A 22,392-nucleotide genomic window follows, 5' to 3' on the forward strand; every position below is an offset into this window, starting at 1 on the left:
CTATTTTGTCCTTACAATAACACTATGTGTTACATTCTATTATTATCCCCGTTGTGCAGGTGAGGAAACCAAGGCACAGAGAGGATAAACAACGTGCCCAAGGTCACAAGTATTAAGTGGTGGAGCTGGGGTTTGAACATTGCACCTCCAGAGTCTGCCTTCCTTCTTCAGACTGAGATGTTAACTGAGGTAAAGGCTGCCTTCACTGTGGGCTGAGTGTAGCCCTGAGAAATCATCGTGATATTAGCCGGCTTGATTCTGATTCCTCTAGCATGTTGGAATACAATGGTGCATTCCAAGGGGCAGGGGTGGTGGGTGAGGGGAGGAGAGAGTGAGAGAATATGAAAAAGCAAAGTCTAGTTGAGAGGAATGTGTCTCTGAACACGGCAGCAGGCCAGAGGCCGGAAGCTAGGGAGGAAAGAAGACATGGCTCCCTGTGAACAGGCGTGGCCAATGGATTTTAAGTGCAATGGTACGTGAATTCCAATTTGATGTTTTTCTTTCTTGCCTTGTAATTTGGCTGTGCTATTGTCAACTTTATTAAACTTATTTAAGTTGATTAAACCACAGGAGTCCTCTCTTAGCTGGTCTCTGAAGAATAAAGGAGTGATGGCTTGTACTCATGTTTGGGGCTTAAGTATAGAAGGAATGATGAAATGGGCAAAAGTGACAAGCTGCAGCCTGGGGCAGTAGTCAAGCATGGAAGGTGGAAAACAAAAACCAGGACATGCTGAAGATCACCATAAATAACTGCAGAGAGGACCAGACTTCTTATAGTCCTGTGGGATGGGGCAAGGATTTATATTTGGATATTATGGGGAAGCTCAATCCTGTAGGCCTTGAAAACTGCGGACACTTGAGTGACATACACAACACAAAGCATATGTTATATATTTTACTTATAAAACTTGAATCATATTTAATTTGATACATGGCTTTTTATGTAGCATTTTACTGTGGGTATTTTAATAATTTAAATTAAAATTTTTGAAAATGCTATTTTTCAGGGGCAGAAATGTCATTATAAGGAAGTACCATAATATTCACAACTACTTCCCTATTGTTAGACATCTAGGATGTTTTCCAATTTTTTTGCCTATATAACTAGCAGTGTGAGATAAGAATGCCCATTACCATCACTTACTAGACATCTTAACAAATAAGACATGAAAAAATGAGGACATAATTGAAAGGAGACGAACTTTTTTTTATAGACGATGATTAACTACACAGAAAATCAAAGAGAAATGATAAACAATGTATTTATTAGAACTAGTAAGAGTGTCCAGCAAAGTTGCTGTGCCCCAAATTAACATTTAAAAAAATCAGTGGTATTCTTGTAACAATACCAATTAGAAAATTATAGTCTGTAAGTTCAATTTTGCTTAAAATCCCAGCAGGCATTTTACAGCTATTCCTAAAATCCATATGGAAGGGTAAAGGTCCAAAAATGGCCAAGACGATTTTGAGAAAGGAAGAAATTTGCCCTTCCAGATATCAAGGCTTGATATATAGTAATTAAAACAATGTGATACTGGTGTAGGGATAGACAAATAGATCAAAGAGATGGAATTATTGCCCAGAAACAGACTCTCAGATATTGCAAGACAGTCTCTCACAGAAGTGACGTTACAAATCAGCAGGAAAATGATGAGGTATTTAATAAGTGGATCTGGGAAAATAGACTATCCAAAGGGAAAAAAACACATTAGATCTGCAGTTCACTTGATAAAAATCTAAATGTGAATTTCAAAACTTTAAAAAATTTTAAGAGAGTATGGAGCAGAATACCTTTATAGAATTGGAGTAGGGAAGGATTTCTTAAATGAGACTCTAGAAGCACAAAACTTACACAGATGTTCATATACTTACTATGTTAAAATTTAAAATTGTTGAAAGACCAAATAAAGTTTACAAGACAAACCACAGATTGAGAAGAAACATTTGCAATGTGTGTGACTGATAAAGGATTTAGGATCTAGAATACTTAGAAAATCCTTAAAAAGCAATAAAAAGAAAAGAAATTCAACAAGGCAATTTGCGAAGGAAATGAACAGGTAATTCAGGGAAGTGAAACTGGACTGTCCAATAAAGATATGAAAATATGCCCAGCTTCATCAGTAGTCAGGAGGATGCAAATGAAGGCAATGAAATACCATTTCCTTTCCACCAGAGAGGTAAAAATTAACAAGCCTGACTTAGCGAGTTTTGGGTGTGATGGGGGAAATAGGATCTTCCACACACTGTTGTCAGGCTACTTGGAACAATCACCTTTGAAAGCAGTTTGGCAATATCTGGTAAGGCTGAAGGTACTCAACAAAACAGAACTTATGAGTGGATGATAAAAAATAAAAAGGCAATCAAGTTGATACTTCCGGTGTGCCCTCCCTGACAACATTCCCCTCCTTTAACCACAAATCCTCAATTTTGTTTATATTATTTCTTTGCTTTGCTTTGCTCTTTTACCACATATTATGTACCCACAGAGACTATAATGCTTAGTTTTCTACTGCCTTTGGACTTCGTATCAATGGGTATCATACTGTATGTAATCTCTGGTGTCTTGCTATTTTAACCAAACGTTATGCTTTCCGAGATTCATCCAAGTGTATATGTGCACTCCGTGGCTCACTCATTTTTCACTGCTAAAACGGAGTACTGTAATTTATATAAAGCAGTGCTGTGAGGGACATCCTTGAACCTGTCCCATGGACATCTGTGAGAGTTTCTTGAGCTTCTCTAGAGTTTAGGCTAAGGTGTTTATGTTCTAGAAGTGAAATTGCTACATCAGGGGGTATGAGCTTCATCAACTTCACTAGATAATGCACAGTTGTTTCTCATTAGCAGTGTGTGAGTTCCCGTTCTCCACATCCTCACTGACGCCTGATATCATTAAAGTTTAAATTTTTATCAATCTCATGGGTATATGATGGTGTTTCATAATTTGCATTTCATTCCTAATAAAATTGAATATATATATTTTTTGTTATGTTTTCTGTGAAGTGCCTTTTCATGTCTTTTGTCCATTTTTCTATTGACCTGTTCTTATTGATATTTTGCAGTTCTTTATATAGTTTGTATGCTAATTGTTGGCTGTATGTGTGACAAAGAACTTCTCTTGGTTTGTAGCTTTATGAAAAACTTCCTTGGGGCTTCCCTGGTGGCACAGTGGTTGAGAGTCCGCCTGCCGATGCAGGGGACACGGGTTCGTGCCCTGGTCCCGGAAGATCCCACATGCCGCGGAGCGGCTGAGCCCGTGAGCCATGGCTGCTGAGCCTGCGCGTCCGGAGCCTGTGCTCTGCAACGGGAGAGGCCACAACAGTGAGAGGCCCGCGTACCGCAAAAAAACAAAACAAAACAACTTTCTTTTTGCGATATAGAAGTTTTTAAATTCTTAATATAATTGAGGACTTTCTATTTTTTGGGGGGTCGAGATAGCCTTATCTTACTTTTAAAATTTGCATTTCTTTGATCACAAGTAAGGCTGAACTTTTTTTCATGTTTATTGGCCATTTATATTTATTTTTTGTCAGCTTTTTTATGTCCTTTTGCTCATTTTCTATTGATTTGTAAAGGACTTCATATGTTAAGGATATTAACCTTTTGTCATGTTTGTTGGGACTATTTCCCCTAGTTTCTTATTACTTGTAAATTTTGCTTAAAATTCTCTTTATCGAGTACGTTTTTAAGCATATTTAAATCCTAATTCTTCCTTTTCCTGTTTGTGTTTTTCACACTTGACAAAAATTAACTCATCTGGAATTAATTTTGTGATGAAGAGATGACATTAATCAACTGTCCCTCCTTTATCCACTGATTTGTGTTATCATTATTATACACTAACATTTTTATGTTTACTTGGGTCTGTTTCTGGGCCATATACTTTGTTGTGTTAATTATAATTATTTTATCCATTCTTGCCCAAGATACCTACTTCGTTTATTGTTCTCTTTCTAGTAAAGTTTACCATTTGGTAAGGCAAATTCCTTTGTTCTTTTCAAACTTTCTTGGATCATCTCAGAATAGGCATTCTCCATTTCTCTAATCAAATATTTCACTCGTTTCCCAGAGTGTTAGCATATAAACAAGACGCAGCTTCTCAATTTTCAAAGTGTTAGAAAACGTGAAATACTTTCATCACAACTTTTCATGAATTCAGGAGGAACTGTTGAATATTCCAAGGTCAGAGCTTGGGACAGTAATTAATATTGTACCATTGAGAGTGAGGGTGTAGCACTTGACATGATGTTTGATAGGGGCTTCCTATAGTTATACTTCAGTCACTTTCAGCCAAGGTATTTTCTTTACTTCTTCTTTTTTTCTTTTTTTCTTAATTCCCCGGCCAGGGATCGAACCCGGGCCCACAGCAATGAAAGTGCCACATTCTAACCACTGGACTGTAGGGGAACTCCCCAGCCAAGGTATTTTCTAAACCAACAGGGCCTGTTATGATTATTCTCTCTCTCCTTGGTGGACCATGAAGAAAACAGGCTTTCATGGACAATGTCATTATTCCTGCTGAAAAAGTGAAACGCCTTGATTCCTGTATGAATGAATTCGTTTGTGGTGAAATGCTACTGTACTATAGGAATCAATGAGCTGGACCCTCAGTGTCTTCTCCCCAACAGAGTGGTTAGAGAGGGACCTCTCCTTTGTTCAGGCCTTGGCTGTTGAGTTTGAGAAAGTGGAGGACCAGTTTAGCAACACAAAAGTTGGGTTATCTATCAGGCAGAACTGGTATTCCCCAGTTCTGGAGACCGGACTTGGGGTCGGGCGCGGGAGGCTTTGCAGGTGGTGTGTGTCGGGAGGGAGGTCCCTGCGGCTCTGCCCAGAGGTGTGGATGGTGTGGAGACACTCATCGGCCTCCTCTCCAGCAAACACCAAAGTGTCCAAGGTCACGCCAAAGGGGTAAAAATGGGATAATAAGTCTATTGGAGTATTTTGTACGTTTACTATAAAAAGAGTGTTCTAGTCTCCGTTTGGGTGTGGATTAAATCCTGCGAAGTCCAGCTATGCTCAGGGGTCCTTCTAGTTGGTCTCATGTGGGGTCCCAGACATGAGGACCAGGCACAGTTGAATATGAGCTTCACCTAATCCCTCCTGACTGGAGCCAGTTGAAATACACAGTTATGTAAAATCTTACACTCATTCAGAATAAGTCACTTATTCCTCGTATACCTCTATTCGTCATCTATAAAATGCGGAGGCATACATTTATCTTCTCATGTGCCAGAAATGCTTTTTGACAAATAAAACAATGCTTGCAAAAGTACAGTTGATAAAATGGTGCTAAACAAGTTCAGAAAAGATTCTGCCTTGTATATTTACACACTTTTCTGTCCTTTTGAGTCATTCAGAACAAAGAAGGAAGGGGAAGGGCATGGTTCTGCAAAATGCTGAACATGGGTGCTTGTGAAAGAGCAATTTTTGATGACAATACACAAACAATGCTGAAAAGTGTCATGAACTGTAGCGATACCACCTGCTGATCAATGGCTTTATCAGCTTCTTTCTCTGAATGACCCAAGACACTCCAAAAGCAAAAATTTGGACGCCAAATCTCGACGTATTTGTCAAATGGAAGGACTCACAGAAAGTTCGTAGCAGCTGATAGAAAAGAGATTTAGTTACAGGTTGTGGCCTGAGAACAAAATTGGACTTGTGGGTATATTTTGTGGAGCCTCACAATTTTGGTTGGCACTGTGCTGGAAAATGCTTTGAACTGTCAATATTTAAAAATCTGGGGATTTCGTATGAAAACAATTGGTTAGAGCTGGGTAGCTGCCTCCTTCTTTAGACAGGACTGCTTTTTTTTTTTTGCTGTGCACCAGTGCCAATGTTTATTATTATTATTTAAAATTTTATTGAAGTATAGTTGATTTACAGTATTGTGTTAATTTCTGCTGTACAGCAAATTGACTCAGTTATACATATATCTTCTTTTCCATTACGGTTTATCACAGGATACTGAATATAGTTCCCTGTGCTATCCAGTAGGACCTTGTTGTTTATCCATCCTATATATACTAGTTTGCATCTGCTAATCCCGAACTCCCAATCCTTCTCTCTCCCACCCCTCCTCCCCCTTGGCAACCACATGTCTGTTCTCTACGTCTGTGAATCTGTTTCTGTTTCGTAGATATGTTCATTTGTTAGACAAAACTGTTCTTTTTTCAGTTTGCCATAGTCTATACCACTCTCTTAATACTGTCCTCTTCTGGTTCTCATTTACAATACCTAGCTGGTCCCTCCAGTCCTTTGAGTTTGTAACCCCTGACTTAGATAATGCCAAAGGATGGGGAGAGATCCTTTGTGGTCCAAATTCAGACCTTAAAAAGGAGTCCTTAGGTCTCGAAGAAAGTCAATGGAAGAAAAGCTAGTTCAACATTATCCCAGGTAAAATGTTCTTCTTTTAATAAAGACATTCTTCATAGATCACATGTTAGAATAACAATCTTTTCTTTGTTTTGAAATGCATTGTAGTTGAATAAACTTTCACTTAAATAACAATGGATATATTAAACTACTCCAATAGTTGCTAAAATTCTCTTACAAAAGGCAAAGAATTCACTTTTATATGGAAACAGCAGCAACTACTAACTGCATACCAAACTTTGCAAAAGAAGCAGCAGGATACAACTTGCAGTAGCAATTAGAATATTGTGTCTTAAAATGATGGAAACTTTCAAGGCATTTGATTGCTATTGCGACGACCTACAAATTTGAGACACAGTGCCAGGCAAGATACTTGTGTATTTTGCTGATACAGTATCAGCAGGATGCCACCTTTTCAAAGGATATTCCCAGACTCAACAATGGAGAGAAAGGTCCTCAGTGAACAGACTGTATGTATACAGTGAGAGGGAGCATTGGGTCAGCACTGGAAAAAGCGGCAGAATAGAGCGGCTTTAAAGGGTTTGACGTGGTTTTCTCTAGCCAGTACTGGAAGTAAACCATCATTTGGTTGTTTTAGACAATTTCCTCTGGTATTTGCATGGTCTCTCCTGGTTATTGTGATTCTCATCTCAAGGAGTTTGAATCCTTCAGTGGCAGGCAATTCCTTGGTGACTCCTACAGTCAGCTGGTAAGTTTGATTTGCCTTAAATAGCTGACCTCAGGATGCAAATACGCATCACTGCCATCAACTGACCCTGTAACTCTGGACCAAAAGCTGCAAGAGAGAGACAGCCTGATTCTCTCTTCCCCAAGTAAGAAAACTGGCCCCCCCACCCCTCAAAAAAAAAAATCAATGAAATACAAAGTTGATTTGAGTATTTTATTTATAAATGTACATTTACTATAAAAGCTGTTGCATTTTAGACAACTCTTTTATGTTTATTTTTTACTATTTCTCAGAGGCATTTTAGAATAAATATTTTAAATGAAGGTTAGTGTAACTGATATAGAACATTGGCCCACCCAGAACAGTAACATCTTTTGGACGGACTCACATATGAGGTGGATCATTTCAGCCTGTTAAGTCTTACACTGTGTATAGATAACTATAATATGTATTGCATTAGTAACACTACACGGAAAGAATGAACACATGTCATGAAAGTTTGCAAGTGAAAAACAAAGAGTTACCCATTTTTTTCCTTAAGAAAGAGAAGGGACAAGCTTTTGAAGTATAAGAAAAAAAAAGATATACTTCCTCAGGAACAATAAATCACTCACTTGCCTCATCTGTTTTTTAAACAAACACATTTACATTGTAGCTCAACAGAGCAGAGCACTTTTTTTTTTTTTTTCCTGGGATCTCAAAGATTATTTGAAAAGAAATAGATCATACTCATTATGCTGCATTGGAAAAAACAAGATCTAGTCTGCCCGAGCTGCCATGTAACAGACTCCAAATGAAATATAAATCAAATATAAATAGAAACAGTTGGCAATTAGAATTTAGAAAATGTTGGAGATTATTCTGTGCTGGTGACTATTGTTCATTATGGAAAAGCACATTTTGCAGTTGGAGATGGGGCTTTATTTTTCTTGATTCTAGCTTCAATACAATGTACAATGAGTCTCACTAAGAAATATGTATAAATGAGTTTGTGAAACCAGAAGAGAATGTGCAATATTCATAGAATCCTTACAGAACAGATGGAGTTCCACATGTAAAAAGTATTCTAGAAAAATCGGTTATGAAGAATTGTATTGTACATGTTTGTGCATTACTGGTGGTAAAGTACTCTGCTAGTATCATGCAAAGTGTAAACATACACATTATCAAAATATTTAATAAAACATGCAGGTGGTTAATCAAAATACGGGACTTAATCTGTACATTTTCAAAACGTTCTTTTTTTTAGTTTTTCTCTTTTTCTTTTTCTTTTTTAAGATTTTTTTCCTCCTGTAAAACAGCGAACACCTCCATGAGAAGTCTTGAGAACTTGGAGGGGACTTCATCTGTCTTCAATGTACTGCATCCTTAATTCATCACTGACTATGTGCAACAGCTTTGCATTTTCTAAGGCACAATTTTAAATGAAATGATGTGTAAATTTCAATCTAACAACAGCTCATCCAAATGACAAAATGGTCAAAATACCTCCAGTGGCTGAGGAAATTTCTGTACTTACATGGAACCCGCATGCAGAGAACCGTCTAGCATGTAAATAAATAATTGCTAGTCATATTCAATAAGACACAGAAAAAAAATTATTGCTTACATAACAGAAAAACATCTACTTGATTTCCTTTTATGACTACATTAACCTATTAGGAGTATATCCAGAGTCTACATTCACAAAATGTCATCTGTCATCACTTATTTGCCATCATTTTAAGGCAGAATAAATAGTCCCCCTTTCCCCAGTCTTAAAGAAAACAGCCTGGAGATCTAAAATGTGATGCTTTTTAGTAACTTGATTCCTTTCTTGGCCAGATGAAATTCATCACACAGGGCAAAAAATAAACCAGCTCTCCGCAAGAGTTTCTCGCTAAACTTCTCCATGAGCAAGGTCCAGTATTGGTAGTAAAGAGAGTTGGTGATGTAGGGCGTGAGGAGAGCAGGTAGGTATCCAGGAGGGTGGACAGGGCACGATGTGAACAGTAGGTTCTTGTTGATCACATGCTAGTGGCTTCTCACATCATATGTCATTCAGATTCTATTAAGATGGACTTAATGCTTTACTTTAGCCACCTGGGCTTCAGACCCCCAAGGAGAACTTGCAGGCAAGGGTGAGCGGTGGTCACACCTAATGATGGGCTGATCTCAATGAGAGCTTCCATATGTCCCACACTGAGCCTCTTATTGAATCTAGAGCCTAAAGAGAAGCAAGCAACAAAGCCCTCCTGGCTATCATTGACCCACCACTCTTTGGAAGATTAAACTTCCTCACAGATTTTGGTAATAACTTTGGAAATGATGACTGAATTATGTCCCTCTGGTTTCTTCCTACCCTTGGGCAATGTCCCAGAGTGTAAGCCTAGCCCGTATAGCAAGGGTTCTCTCTATTTGATGGGTCAGCCTACAGCAATGGCATAACTTCCAAAGGACACAGAATCTAACACTAACGGTGCAATAATTTATTGGTATGACTTCCACCTCAAAAAGTAAGTAACACAAATGTTTCAGGATTACAGTATATATTATCAGACTAGCATCTTTGCATTAAAAACAAGTTATAGCTCAGAGCTAGATGGTGTGATTTTTAGTTTCTGAAATGCATTAATTGTATGCTCCTGTCTCAGAAGACCACATGTCTCAAATTGGCATGTCCTGCATTTTCTGCAGCTCAATTCTGTAAACATAAAGTTTTTAATTCCTAGAAATGCTAAAAAAAACCCCAGGTTTATTGCATCATTTATCTCATTAACTCCCAAAGAAAAGAATAACACATTCTAAACTGTAAGCCTGTTTGACCATGCTAAGACCTTTTTTGGGAACTATTCAGGATCGTTACAATTCAATATTCTTTTGTATATACTGTGCAAATGCCAAAAAAAAAAAAAAAAAAAGGAAAGCAGGAAAAACACAAACACTGTGCTACAAAAGAACAGATACCATCTTTTAGAATAGCCTTTCAGAAATTAGATGAATGCTGAGGAGCCCCTGCACTGAGGGTTTTGTTAAACGATTGCCAGGGGACACCCTCAGTAAGGAAATGGTGAGTGATCTGGAAGCTCGAAAACCACGTCACAATGTTGTGGGTTGGCCAGCGCCTGGGACAAAGAACACAGAGCAACATTTGGTTAAAGTAGTCAACCATTCTGGCTTCAGATGTTTAAACATTTCCAAAATTAGCAATGCCCTTTGCCGAAGTCTCTTCCCTCTAGGGAGGGGAAACTCGTCCCACTATGCTACTCAAAGTGTGGTCCGGGGACCAGCCATATTGGCATCACCTGGAGCTTGTTAGAAATGCAGACTTTCGAGCCCCGTCCCAGAACTGAACAAGGTGATTCATATGCCCTGTCAAGTTTGGTTGAAGTCCTCTGGATTTCACCCTAAACCAAATGATCTCCACCAAGTTTTCTACCTTGTCTTCTGGGGCAAATAAGCAAGAAAATAATCTCTCTTCTTTCAGTTTCTCTAGGTTGTGGTTTCTCTAAGAATAAATACATTGCAAGAGGAGGAATTTGACATATGATCTAGATATAAGGATTGTTAGATTCAGCAAATAAAATACAGAACACCCAATAAAATTTGAATTTTAGATAAACAACAGATACATTTTTTAGCATATATCCCATGGGATATTTGGGATATACTTGTGTTACATCCTGAGCAGGTGATGTTTGGGACACACACACTAAAAAAAAATTCACTGTTATCTGAAATTCAAAAACATTTAACTGGGCATCTTGTATTTTATCTGGCAAACCTATCTAGGAAGGATGGTTTGGGTCCCATATTTCCTGCTGAAACCTTCACAAAGTTTCTCCTTCATTTTAGGCACTAGAGTTGTGATGAGGCAATCGCAACATTGGAAAAGACCCCAGGGATTTTGCGTTAAATGCATCTCACAAGAGTGAATGATGGAACAGACACAAAGACGTGGTCATCTAACACCCAAGCACAAATGGCACCAGTTAAACATGTGATGGCTTGATCCATGACAGGTAATTAGTTTTGCACTTCTATTCCCATTTACATATGAACTTAAAAACGGTTTACGTTGCTTTTAGGAATTGCATTTTAATATGCTGCTATGCTCTTTTTCCCCTCCAAGAGAAAAATTTCATTTAAACGTGGCTACTTACTTAAAGAAAATAGGCTTATATATTCAGGTTTTATTATTCTACACAATGAAATTATTTTGTTTCACTTAGAATGCTTATGATGTAAACCACCCCTCACATCTATCCATCTCCCCTCTTCTCAACTTAGATCAAAAGAAAAAAAAAAAGAAAAAACAATTTTAGCCATTTTTCCCATTCTGACTCTTTTATGCATTTGGGGTATATTCAACCAATTCAAGTGTATTTCTCTAGCCAATTATTAGCCTTTCCATCTATTCACTCTGAAGATATAGTTTTTCCTTATGACACCAAGAAAAATGAGCAGTATTCTCAGATGTACTGGTCATTCTCCCTGTCATGTGTTGACTTAATTAAAGTTTAGCCTAAAATGATATTAACATTTATCTGGAAAAATAAACATGAGAGTTAGGAAAACTCGGAAAAAATAATTGGAGAGAAGGTAGCCATTCTCTGCTTCAATATTGAAACATAATATGAAGCTATGATAATTAAAACTGATACTAGAGAATAAATAGGTTAATAAAACATAATAAAATATCCAGAAGAAGACTCAAATATATATGGGAACTTAGTTTAAGAGAAAGCTGGTATTTCAAATTAACAAGAAAAAATGGGATTATTCATTAAGTTATAGACATACAATTGGCTAATTGGAAAAAAAAATAAAGCTAGTATTTATCTTGTTTCTTGTCCCCAAATACATTTCTGATTATCACATGTTTACATGCCAAAAAAACCCAGAAAATAATTCTAGGAGAAATCTCAGCTAAATTTATTTATACCCTTGGAATAGTGAGAGTTTTTCTAAGGAGGACACAAAACCCAGAATCCAAAAAGGAGAAAAAGAGATATGTTTAACTATTTAAAATGAAAATCTTTTCTATGAAAAAAAAATCACAAAGTAGAAAGACCAATGATAACTGCCCAAAGCAGCAAATATAAAATAAAGGGAAATTTTCCTTAATTTACAAAGAACTCGTAAAAATCAACTGCCAATAGAACAATGGGCAAAAGATAAAGAAATATAAATGTCAATAGAAAAAGAAATATAAATGGTGAACAAACATATGAAAAGATGTTTAAACTAATTTATAGTTAAAGACTACAGATCAAAGCAAAGAGGTTTTTTTTCTTTTTTTTTTTTTCCTCCCCACTTAGCAGAGTGGAAATTTTAAAAGTTTGATGATATCCAGAGCTGACATAGGCATGGAGAGAGAAAGAGGCTCTCTTATATACTTTGCAGGGAGCACACACTTTTCTGGAAGATAATTAGGCAAGTTGCCTGAAAATTTAAAAAGCACATGCCTTTTTATTCAGCAGTACCACTGCTCAGAATCTACCCGGTGAAAATGCTTTCAAATGTTCATCAAGACATACATACAAGGATGTTCACTGGAGCATTTAAAAAATAATATTAAAAAACTAGAAATAACTGGAGCACTCATTCATAGAGCATTAGTTTTAAATTATGGTTAAGTCCACACAATGGAATTGTATGCAGCTATTAAAGAGCCATTAAAAAGAATGAGGAGAAAGAAAATGCTATATGGAAAAATTCCCAAGATATATCATTAGGTGAAAAACAACAGCAACAAAAACTAAGTACCACTGTGGCTATGTCATTACCTTTGTGAAATAAGAACCAATACAGGTAGATGTGTCACACACATATGCATCTGTGTGTGTGTGTGTGCGTGTATGCATGTGCGTGTATACAAACATACATTCTGCCCCTCTCCCCAAAAACTTATTAGAAAGTGATTACGTGGTTAAGGCTGAAGAGGTTCACTTTTAATTTGGTATCTTTCTAAACAATCTAATTTTTCTAACCTTTTACTACTTATAACTTCTATTTATTTATTCTTTTGAATATTGATATTGGTTATCTAGACAGAGAGATAATGAGCCTTTTCGCTTTCTTCTTAGTACCTTAGTATTCTAAAAAACATCCTAGTAAAGTATCGCATCAAAAACATTAAAGAAAAAATCATATCTTTAATCTACCTCCAATCACCTTATTTTTCATCTTACAGGACAATTACAGGAACTCTATGGTTCTTGTCTTTAGATTTGGAATCAAAAGCAGTTAGTGGCCTTTATATTTGTATACACAACAGAAAAATTGCTGGCCTAGATCTGAAAAGCTAACTTCCAAAGAAATGACAACGAAACACCCAGCTTCTCAATTAAAATGTAAATCTGGATGAAAGCAGGTCACTGTTATCCAGAGGTGAGTTCAGGTTTGTTCTCTGCTGGCATTCTTCAAGCACTTCAAATTATGAAAGAAATTCAGATTTACAGCACTTTTCAAATCTGGTTCAAGAGGCCATCAACCTAACAGCGCCCTCTTCTGGTTCCATGACTCACATTCAGCAGGTCATTGAGGTTGCAGGGAAAACTCCAATTTATGTTAGATGATAGGAAAAAAATCACTTTGAATCCTGAGACAAAAGGGTTTAGTTTTCCTTTTTAATGACTAATAAGAACGTTCTGTATAAAAAAATAAATAAAATAAAATTCAAAAATTAAATAAAGAGAAGAGCATTGGCACAAGAAGAGAAAATCAAAGAATATTCTTCTTCAAAAGTAAAAAAAAAAAAAAAGAAAAAGAGGAAGCTCCCAATTTCTCCTAACATTATCATTTTTTTTAATTTGCCAGAAATGTTGGGTACATCTATATCTATAACTGATTCACTTTGCTGTACACCTGAAACTAACACAACATTGTAAATCAACTATACTCCAATAAATTAAAAAAAAAATAAATAACTAAATAAAATAGATAGCTAGTGCAAAGCCACATAGCACAGGGAGATCAGCTCGGTGCTTTGTGACCATCTAGAGGGGTGCGATAGGGAGGGCGGGAGGGATAAAGAAGAAAAAAACCCAAACAAAAAAACAAAACAAACAAATACAAATATAGTTTAAGTACAATATAATTATTATATATTATACATGTATATATATATTTGTATATACCTGTATATATATTTATGGTATATATATGGTATACTATTATCCCATATTTTATATGTATAATACATAGTATAAAAATTAATATCAATATTTTGTATATACATATAAAATACATATAAAATAGTCCAGGTTGATGGCAGCAGCTCTAAGTTGGAACCGTTTTGACCTCAAGTCAAATGTTTATCATAGATCAAAACCACCTGGGTTTAATTTTTATTTCCCATCATTTTGTTAAAATAGGCATATATTTCTCTGAATTTACAAAATCTATAGCAATAAAACAACTTAATTTCAATTTTCACTCTTAAAATCTTCAGTCTTGCAGATTTAGAAACCCACATGAAAAGACTGTAAAAATGCCACTTCACTTACTTTGAGAAATAATAAAAAATTCTTGAATTTCAAACACCAGATCTTCGCTCATATTTTTTTTTAAAAAAGAGTTTTTGACTGACAAATTTGCATAGAAGAATCACCTGCTGTCTAGGTCATGCACCAGAAGGACTATACTTAGGATGGAGAGTGAGGAAGGATTCAGAGGCTAGCCACTGGCTAGTTTCAGATTTTATAAACAGCAGCTGGGCAACAGCACCCCCTGCTGGTCCCCCCAAAATAACATTAACTTTCTGTGGCAGGAGACCCAGACATGAGATGCGAGGCATTGATTTGATGAGCAGTGGAGAGCTATTCTTCATATGTGAAACACCCTCCAAATGCTACTGGTCTTCTAAAGAGATGCCTCAACAAATAAATAGTTTCAGACTTTATAGCATCCCTGCATCTCACTGAAATCTCTATGGTGAGCTCAGGCAACGTCTCAAACTCGGTTTACATTTTTGCCTGCTGGTGTATTAATGCACTTCTGGATAAAAAGAATTAGTCCATGTTATAGCAGTAACTTCCAGTAAGAAACAAGTGGTAAATGCAGGATTATTTCATTATCATTTCTTTTACCTGGATGTTAATGTATCTTTCCTTCAGTGTAGGAGTATCAACTGATGGAGAGTAGCTGAATTCCTAAGCTAGGTCTATGAAAGGCATATATGGTTGCACTCATTCATCTCAAGGTATTTCCCCTCAGGACTTACTTCTGGATCGCATGTAGCACTCATTACAGTTTAGAAGACCATTTCGAATCCTAACATCCGTCCCACTCACTGCATCTCCAAGCTGTCCTTTACAAATTCCACACTATTGGGTAGAAAGAACAGAAGGTTATACGGTGCGTAAGGAATTGTTTCCTTATAATGTTTAGTTATTGTTCACATGAATAGTAGAGTAATCACTTCTCCAACCTCCACATTTGTTGCATATCTACTATGTATTAGATGCTGCACCACGACTTGACTTCCAGCAACAATATACTTTTAGCATTTTATCCTAACTCCTGGCATTTTTCAGAGAAGGACACCAGTTCAGAGAGGTTAGCTGACTCGTCCAAGGTTGTGAAGTTGGTAAGTGGTATCAGGTTGATCCCAAAGCCTATGCACACCGATTCTCAATCAAGATGGAAGAACCGTTTTAAACAGGTTAAATCCTAGTGGTTTTAAATAAACACATGGCCAAGGAATGATCAATATATATTGAAACTTGTCTCTGAATAATCTTCAAATGCTTTTTAGCATTGTTGGTAAGTTCTACCTGACCAGAATGACTGGGAAATAGCTATTCCACTTTATGTTTCCACGTTAAAGGCAGTGATACCAAGTCAGCCTGAGAGCAGAAAGAGACTGTAGGGTATACTGTACTGGCTGAATCAGAGAACATGCCAGCCTACTGCAGGGGGATCTTGACCCAGCCCAGGAAACAAGGGCCAGCCCCAGGCTGATGCTCTAAGGTCATCTCAGGTAGAGGGAGGCTTCATCCAAATTATGTTACAAGCTGCATCTACACAGAAGGGTAGGGGATAAATTTAAGCAGTGATGTACCTTAAAGCATCAGGTCAGCTCCAGGAAGTGAGTGACTAGAGAGAATAAAGGCCTTGACAGCTAAGAAGACAAGTCCCTTATCTGCTGAGAATCTGCAAAGACTCGTTGCCACCTTGATTATTCTGAGTTCTGGTAAAGTTTCTGAGAATAAACTGTGGTGTTGGAACATATTATCTTGGTATCAGTATGAATTTTTTAAAAGTATGAAGCCTCCAGGGACTTCCCTGGCAGTCCAGTGGTTAAGACTCCATGCTTCCAATGCAGGGGGCAGGGGTTCAATCCCTGGTCGGGGAACTAAGATCCCACATGACACACAGCGTGGCCAAAAAAAAAAAAAAAATTCCCAGACAATTTAGGATATACATTACCTATGTCAATTTTACAATAAGAATATTGATAAATGGAGTCTAATCAAGTATCCATATTGCACTTTGTCCATCAGTTTTGCTTTCCAGTGATTACTGACATTATTAAATTAATAACTTTGGGACAACCTCACTCACTTTCTCTTAGCTTATAGGTAAAGTGGAAGTTATTTTAAACCCATGCAAGTTTACTTTATAGCTGAGGGGGCTACTAATGAGAAACAGGACAAATCCAAGAAGGACACAGAAAGCATGTTAGGGTTATAAAGAGAAAGAAATGATTCTTTTTCAGAGATAGAGGTTTGGCTTCAAAATTATATATTATCTGAAACATGTCCATGGGTGAAAAAAGGAAATGCTGATATAGTCTGACCTGTAAATATTATAATAAATCAGGTATAATAATATAATATAATATATATATAATATATAAAATATATATATATTATATATATATAATATATATAATATATAATAAACAGGCATTCATTCACCGGCTTGTTGGCAGGAGATTTGGGACTAGAATGTAGTCCTCCTCATTTTCAGTTATTTATTAATTCATTCATCTGAAAATATTTATTGACACCATCTTCACTGGGTGCAGAGGACATAGTGTGAGCCAGACAGACGTGGTGCCTGCCCTTACGGAGCTTGTAGAGAGCAGATGACAATTAAACAATTCAATAGAGAGTGGTGAGGACCACGAAAGGTTCTATAAGGACCTGTAACAAAGGCAACTTGACTTAGTGTGGTAAGCAGGTCAGCTTCTCAGAGGAAGTGATATTCAGTCTGTGACTGCAGACATACTCGTTTGGAGACCTACAAGTTAGCAACTAGCTGTAACCACTCAATTGACAATCTTCCATTAAGTCAAAGACCCAAAATCTTTGAATTGAGTCTCAAGAGTTTGAGAAGCATCAAAGATGTGACATTCCAAATAAATCCATCTGGCCTTAAAAGATTCAGAAGCATCGTCGTCCTCCAGGGTGGCTTTCTCAGCTTCCTGCTAAAGTATATGCTCTTTAGCAACGAAAAATGGTTTTATAAAGACACGTCGCACAAATCTGTTTTGCCTCCTCTAACCCGACATCCCAGAGGGATGCGTGATAGGAGAGTTTCATCCTGAAGGATGGACTCCACGCACACTTCTGTACAACCTAGAGTCAGGGGGCCCTCACAAGCAAAGGCTGTCAGGATTTCCAGGAGGTAGTCACTCAGCACAGAACGAGGCCAAAAGACATTATGAGACTGTACTTAGGCAGAAGAGAGATGAATACATACCCTAAAGCACTGGATGTGAAAATAGAGATTGAGGGTCTCGATGATCATTGCAGCTCCTTTACCCAATGGAAGCCCACACGAAGAGCACAGCTTCTTCCCACTTATAGACCTAAGTTGCAAAATATATGTCATAATAAAATGTTCCGTTTAGAATCATTGGTCAAACACACTAATATGGAGCCTCACGCAAAAAATAAATAAATAAATAAAACATGAGTTTTTAAAATGTTTATACTGTAAGTGAAACAATTACTGAACTGATAATGAGCAGGAATTAGGTATAAGATGCAGACAATTGATAGATTAAATACAATAGGCCTCCACTGTGGCATGGAATTCTGTGTGTGTGTGTGTGTGCGTGTAGGTGTGTGTGTTAGTTGTTATAAAAAGTTTGCGTTGTAGTCTATTCAACCACAGTGATCAAATGCCTTGAGATGATTTAATGTATTTATCATATGTTTTCTTACGTCCTAAAAGACAGTCAAGTTTAGCTTTATTAAGGTTTTAATGTTGTGTTAAATTTTTCTATAATTGGTTCATTGGCCCACTAGGGCATTTCTTTTTACTTATTAAAATTTTTTGTTTGTTTGTTTAAAAATAAAGAGGAAATTGTGATACAGCCTAACAGGTATCAGGCAGATGTGGGATCAAATCCCTGCTCTGATACCAAGTTCTGTGATCCGGTATGAAGAACTCACATTGGGTTTCCATTCCACCTGGCTCAGACAGGATGGCTGTGCTCTAAGGCAGCTTTCCCTCAGCTAAGATCGGATTGCAATGATGCCGATTGTCGAGAAATCTCTTGGAATTACACAAGAAATTTTAAAATATGCAATATCATTTGGAAGCAAAGAGAGGGACAGAAGAAACAGAAAGACAAGAGAAAAAAGGAAGAGTTGCCCTTAGCAAACTCTATTTATTAGGATTTCCCTCTTATCCAGTAGTTAAATGAAATTTCTAAATCAAAGAAAACCTTGGAGTACTCAGTCATTTGTCTCTCCAGGGAATGGGAGCTCAGGCAGCTTTTAAGAATATCATGGGGCCTAATTAATGTCCAGAAGCAATCATTAGAGAGCTCGAGTAGAGTAAAAGGGAGGATGAAGTTTCATTTCTCAGCGCCCGCCTGGTTCCCTGTAAGAGCCATCAGCGGATCCTGCCTAGAAGGTCCGAGCCGTCTTGGAGGGAAAGGCGCCGACTTAGGAGCCCGGCAATTGTCTGGTGGATTTTCTTATTAGATTGCAAGTTCTGCACAATGTAATTAAAGCCCTATGGCCATAGCCGCGCCAACGTCACACACTTGGCTCTTTCGACTGTGGGCTGATAAAATCTTTAGGCAGATGGGGATGTGTTCTTTCCTCCCGCCTATGTGTGTGTGTAGGAAGAGACATGGATGGACAAATCCCTCACAATCCTCGGGCAAGCACTAATTTGGTTGCGACTGTGCTCAACAGGCTCTAGCCAAAACAAAGCAGCCTCAGAAAGGCTTGCTGACCTCTTGTACCTGTTTGGTGACTGGCCAGGAGGGGTGGAGGAGCAGGGGGACAAGTGCCCAGCCTGGAAGTTCTCGCGAGGGCTTTTCCTGTAACATGGGAAAGGAGCCAAACATCACGTCAAGTAAAGAGAAGTCCAATCCCACAAGGAAAGGCTTTTTAGACAAGGAAAAAAAACACCCCACTTCCTTGGCAACCAAATAAAAGACCACAGTGTGTCCTAGGGGTCACTTTTTTTTTTTTTACAAAGGACAAAAAAATTTCCATCTAGCAGACTGTACAGACATTGGATGTCTGATATCCAAACCAGGCTGGCATTGTTGAACAGAAAGACAGAATAGTTTTCTATTCTTTACTTTGGTCAGGCTCTTTGCTAGTTAAAGTTGCACTCCAAGTTAGATATAAAAATTATGGACAGGGTGGGAGGGGAGAGATGAACAGGGGTGTAGGGAAAAGTTCTTAAAGAGAGCCCAGAAATAAAGGGCAGCGCTTAAACGAGGTATTTTTCAGTGAGGTGCCTTCCACCCCTATTCATAAGTTCGTTACATGATTAGGGATGATGTTCAAAACATCTAATGACTGCTATGTGATTGGGCATCTACAAAGCAGAATGGTTCCCAGCCAGAAGCCCCCAGAATGGTTTTACGGGTGCTGTTGGTTACACGTGAGCCCTGCCTGTGATTAAGCTGTCAGTTCTGGGCTCTTGATTTTAAAAGTTAATTTCAGGGGCTTCCCTGGTGGTGCAGTGGTTGAGAGTCCGCCTGCCGATGCAGGGGACACGGGTTCGTGCCCCAGTCCGGGAGGATCCCACATGCTGCGGAGCAGCTGGGCCCGTGAGCCATGGCCACTGAGCCTGTGCGTCTGGAGCCTGTGCTCCCCAACGGGAGAGGCCACAACAATGAGAGGCCCGTGTAACGCAAAAAAAAAAAAAAAAGGTAATTTCATTGGTAAAGAAAGGGACAGAAAAGAACAAGGAAAAGAGAAATGCCAGCATAGACATGAACAGAGCATGAGGCCATCTGTCTTGTAACTGCTTTCAGAATAACTCCCTGAGCCCCTGCCCCCGCAAACCTCCCTCCTCAGACAGAGCTTGTCTTCTCCAAAATATCAGCTTTTCATGGAATATCCTAAAGTATAAGGACCATCACCTTGAAAAATGGTTGAAAATCACCACAATGATCAATAAAAATAACAACTCCTTCTATGTGATTTTACCTTCTATTAATTCTCCATGTCATCTAGACAGAGAGAAATGAAATTGGATAGACATAAGAGAAAAGGGGGAAATGGTTCAAAAGTGTATTGAGAAAAAATGTAACAAGAAAAATAAGATAAAAGGATGAACTTATAAAACAAGTTATTATCATCATCACCATCACTGTCATTATCAACACCATTGTCTACAATGTATAGTACTTATTACTTGCCAGGCACAAAACCCTATGAAGTAGGCACTACTATTATTCCCATTTTATACACGAAGAAACTGGAACAGAGAAAGATTAAGTATCTTGGTCAAAGTTCCATGCAGGCAAGTGTCAGAGTCAATATTTTGAATCCAGGTAGTCTGGCTCCAGGTAGAATGATTGGTTAAAGTATAATGAATATTATCTTTTTAAAACTGATTACAAGGAACCTCTGGCTCAAATATGATCTTATCATGGAACTGTGGGTTTACTCTGAATCCCTCTACCACTCATCCAGACAAGTACTTTGGATAAGTTATTTAATACCTCTGAGCCTCAATTTCCTCATCTGTAAAATGGGAACAATAACCCAATAATGTTATTGGGAGAGTTCAGTGAGTTAATATATGAAAAGAAGAGGAGAAAGATATATGTAAACCCTTCAACACAGTGCCTATTATATTGACATGTTTCAAAAATGATGCGAACTATTATTACTATAAAAAACACAATTGTTACAAAATTAGAATAGAGCCTGGGGTAGTTAGTTAAGGGGAGAGAATGATGATGAGAGGAAACATTTTTTCCTTGAAAGAACATTTGTCCATAGGCTCTGAGACAATTTAACTCACTTAAGTAAATTGCTAATACAACAGACCTGCACATTCTTTCCAATGTTTAGATTTGTGGGTTAAAAACATACTTTTGTCTCTTTTAAGTTGCCAAATTCAGACTAAATATTTACTTGCCAGCAAGATTGTTCCAAACTGCCATAAATATTTGTTACCTTGTCAATGACAGTCAATGGAGAGAAAGCACAAAAATGCTGCTAACATCTAGCCATCTCACACTTTTTCACTCCCCCCCCCCCCCCCCCCCCCCCCGTTCTTAGTCAATTAAAATAAAAAAGAAATTCCACACCCGTCTTATTTGGTTACTCACTTCCGCCTTTCACTCGGAGACTCAATTTGATGATTAATGCTTTTGTCCAATGGGAGGGTTTTTGGCTTCACATCTTCTAAAATGTGCATTGGTGGGTTTGATACCTGCTGATTCCGGGATGGATCTGAGGCCAAGTAAAGAACATACACTTAGTGCTCAGTAAAGCTGCCGCCTTAGTGCTTAGTAATCACATTTCTTTAAAGTGCTAATGGCTGCTGAGGTCTCACAGTGATTTCATGGAGCCTCCGGACGGTGCTGTTTAGCATGAGCTGGAAGAGAAGCTTGCAGCCAGCAGAGGTCATATCTGTCTGGACGATGGGGTGGGGAAGGGGTCTTACAATAATTGAAACATGGGGGTTGGTTTTCTCCATTCTTACCCTGAGCTAGCTGTGGGTTCATCCCACAGGGTGAGGCCCCAGCTTCTGTATCCAGCTGGAGGTCCTGATATATTCCTTTCAATGCAGGGTTCTCAGAATGAGTCAAGACTCCTTGAGTTAGGCTGTTAAAATAACAAATATATCTCAGAACAGGAATAAAAGCAACTGAACGAAAATTATTGATCTTCTCCCTCAGGACCGATTACAATACGAGAAAAGAGATGGGGCTAAATAAATATTTATTCTTTTATGTTAAACTAGATTTAAAATGGATTTAGAATACTGTTCAATGCTATGCAGTTTCATTACCCAGCAGTTTAACAAACCATCATTCCTGATGTCCTCTCTACCTCCTTGTCCACAAAATTCTTCATTCTAATCATTTCAGGGGGTGCCAGAACTAAATGCAATCTCCCAGGTTT

General features: G+C 37.9%; 1 protein-coding gene across 10 annotated transcripts in view; it reads right to left on the minus strand.

The window, feature by feature from the left end:
• Positions 1 to 7,262: 7,262 nt before the first annotated feature.
• The window catches only part of LIMCH1 (LIM and calponin homology domains 1), a 336,283-nt gene continuing 321,153 nt past the window's right edge, over positions 7,263 to 22,392 (minus strand). For 2 of the 10 annotated variants that reach the window (XM_029234807.1, XM_029234815.1), the window contains 6 exons: positions 21,971 to 22,092; positions 21,594 to 21,717; positions 19,257 to 19,334; positions 17,756 to 17,864; positions 15,270 to 15,372; positions 7,263 to 10,167 (listed from right to left, as the gene is read on the minus strand). In XM_029234807.1, coding sequence (XP_029090640.1) covers positions 10,142 to 10,167; positions 15,270 to 15,372; positions 17,756 to 17,864; positions 19,257 to 19,334; positions 21,594 to 21,717; positions 21,971 to 22,092 — 562 coding nt within the window. In that variant the 3' untranslated portion in view covers positions 7,263 to 10,141. Of the gene's footprint in view, positions 10,168 to 15,269; positions 15,373 to 17,755; positions 17,865 to 19,247; positions 19,335 to 21,593; positions 21,718 to 21,970; positions 22,093 to 22,392 lie in introns of all 10 variants that reach the window. The other 8 variants (XM_029234811.1, XM_029234809.1, XM_029234806.1 and 5 more) reach the window with 7 other exon arrangements.

This window comes from Monodon monoceros, unplaced genomic scaffold (assembly GCF_005190385.1).
Source record: "Monodon monoceros isolate NGI ecotype Baffin Bay Population unplaced genomic scaffold, NGI_Narwhal_1 Super_Scaffold_20, whole genome shotgun sequence".
NCBI classification, from domain to species: domain Eukaryota; kingdom Metazoa; phylum Chordata; class Mammalia; order Artiodactyla; family Monodontidae; genus Monodon; species Monodon monoceros.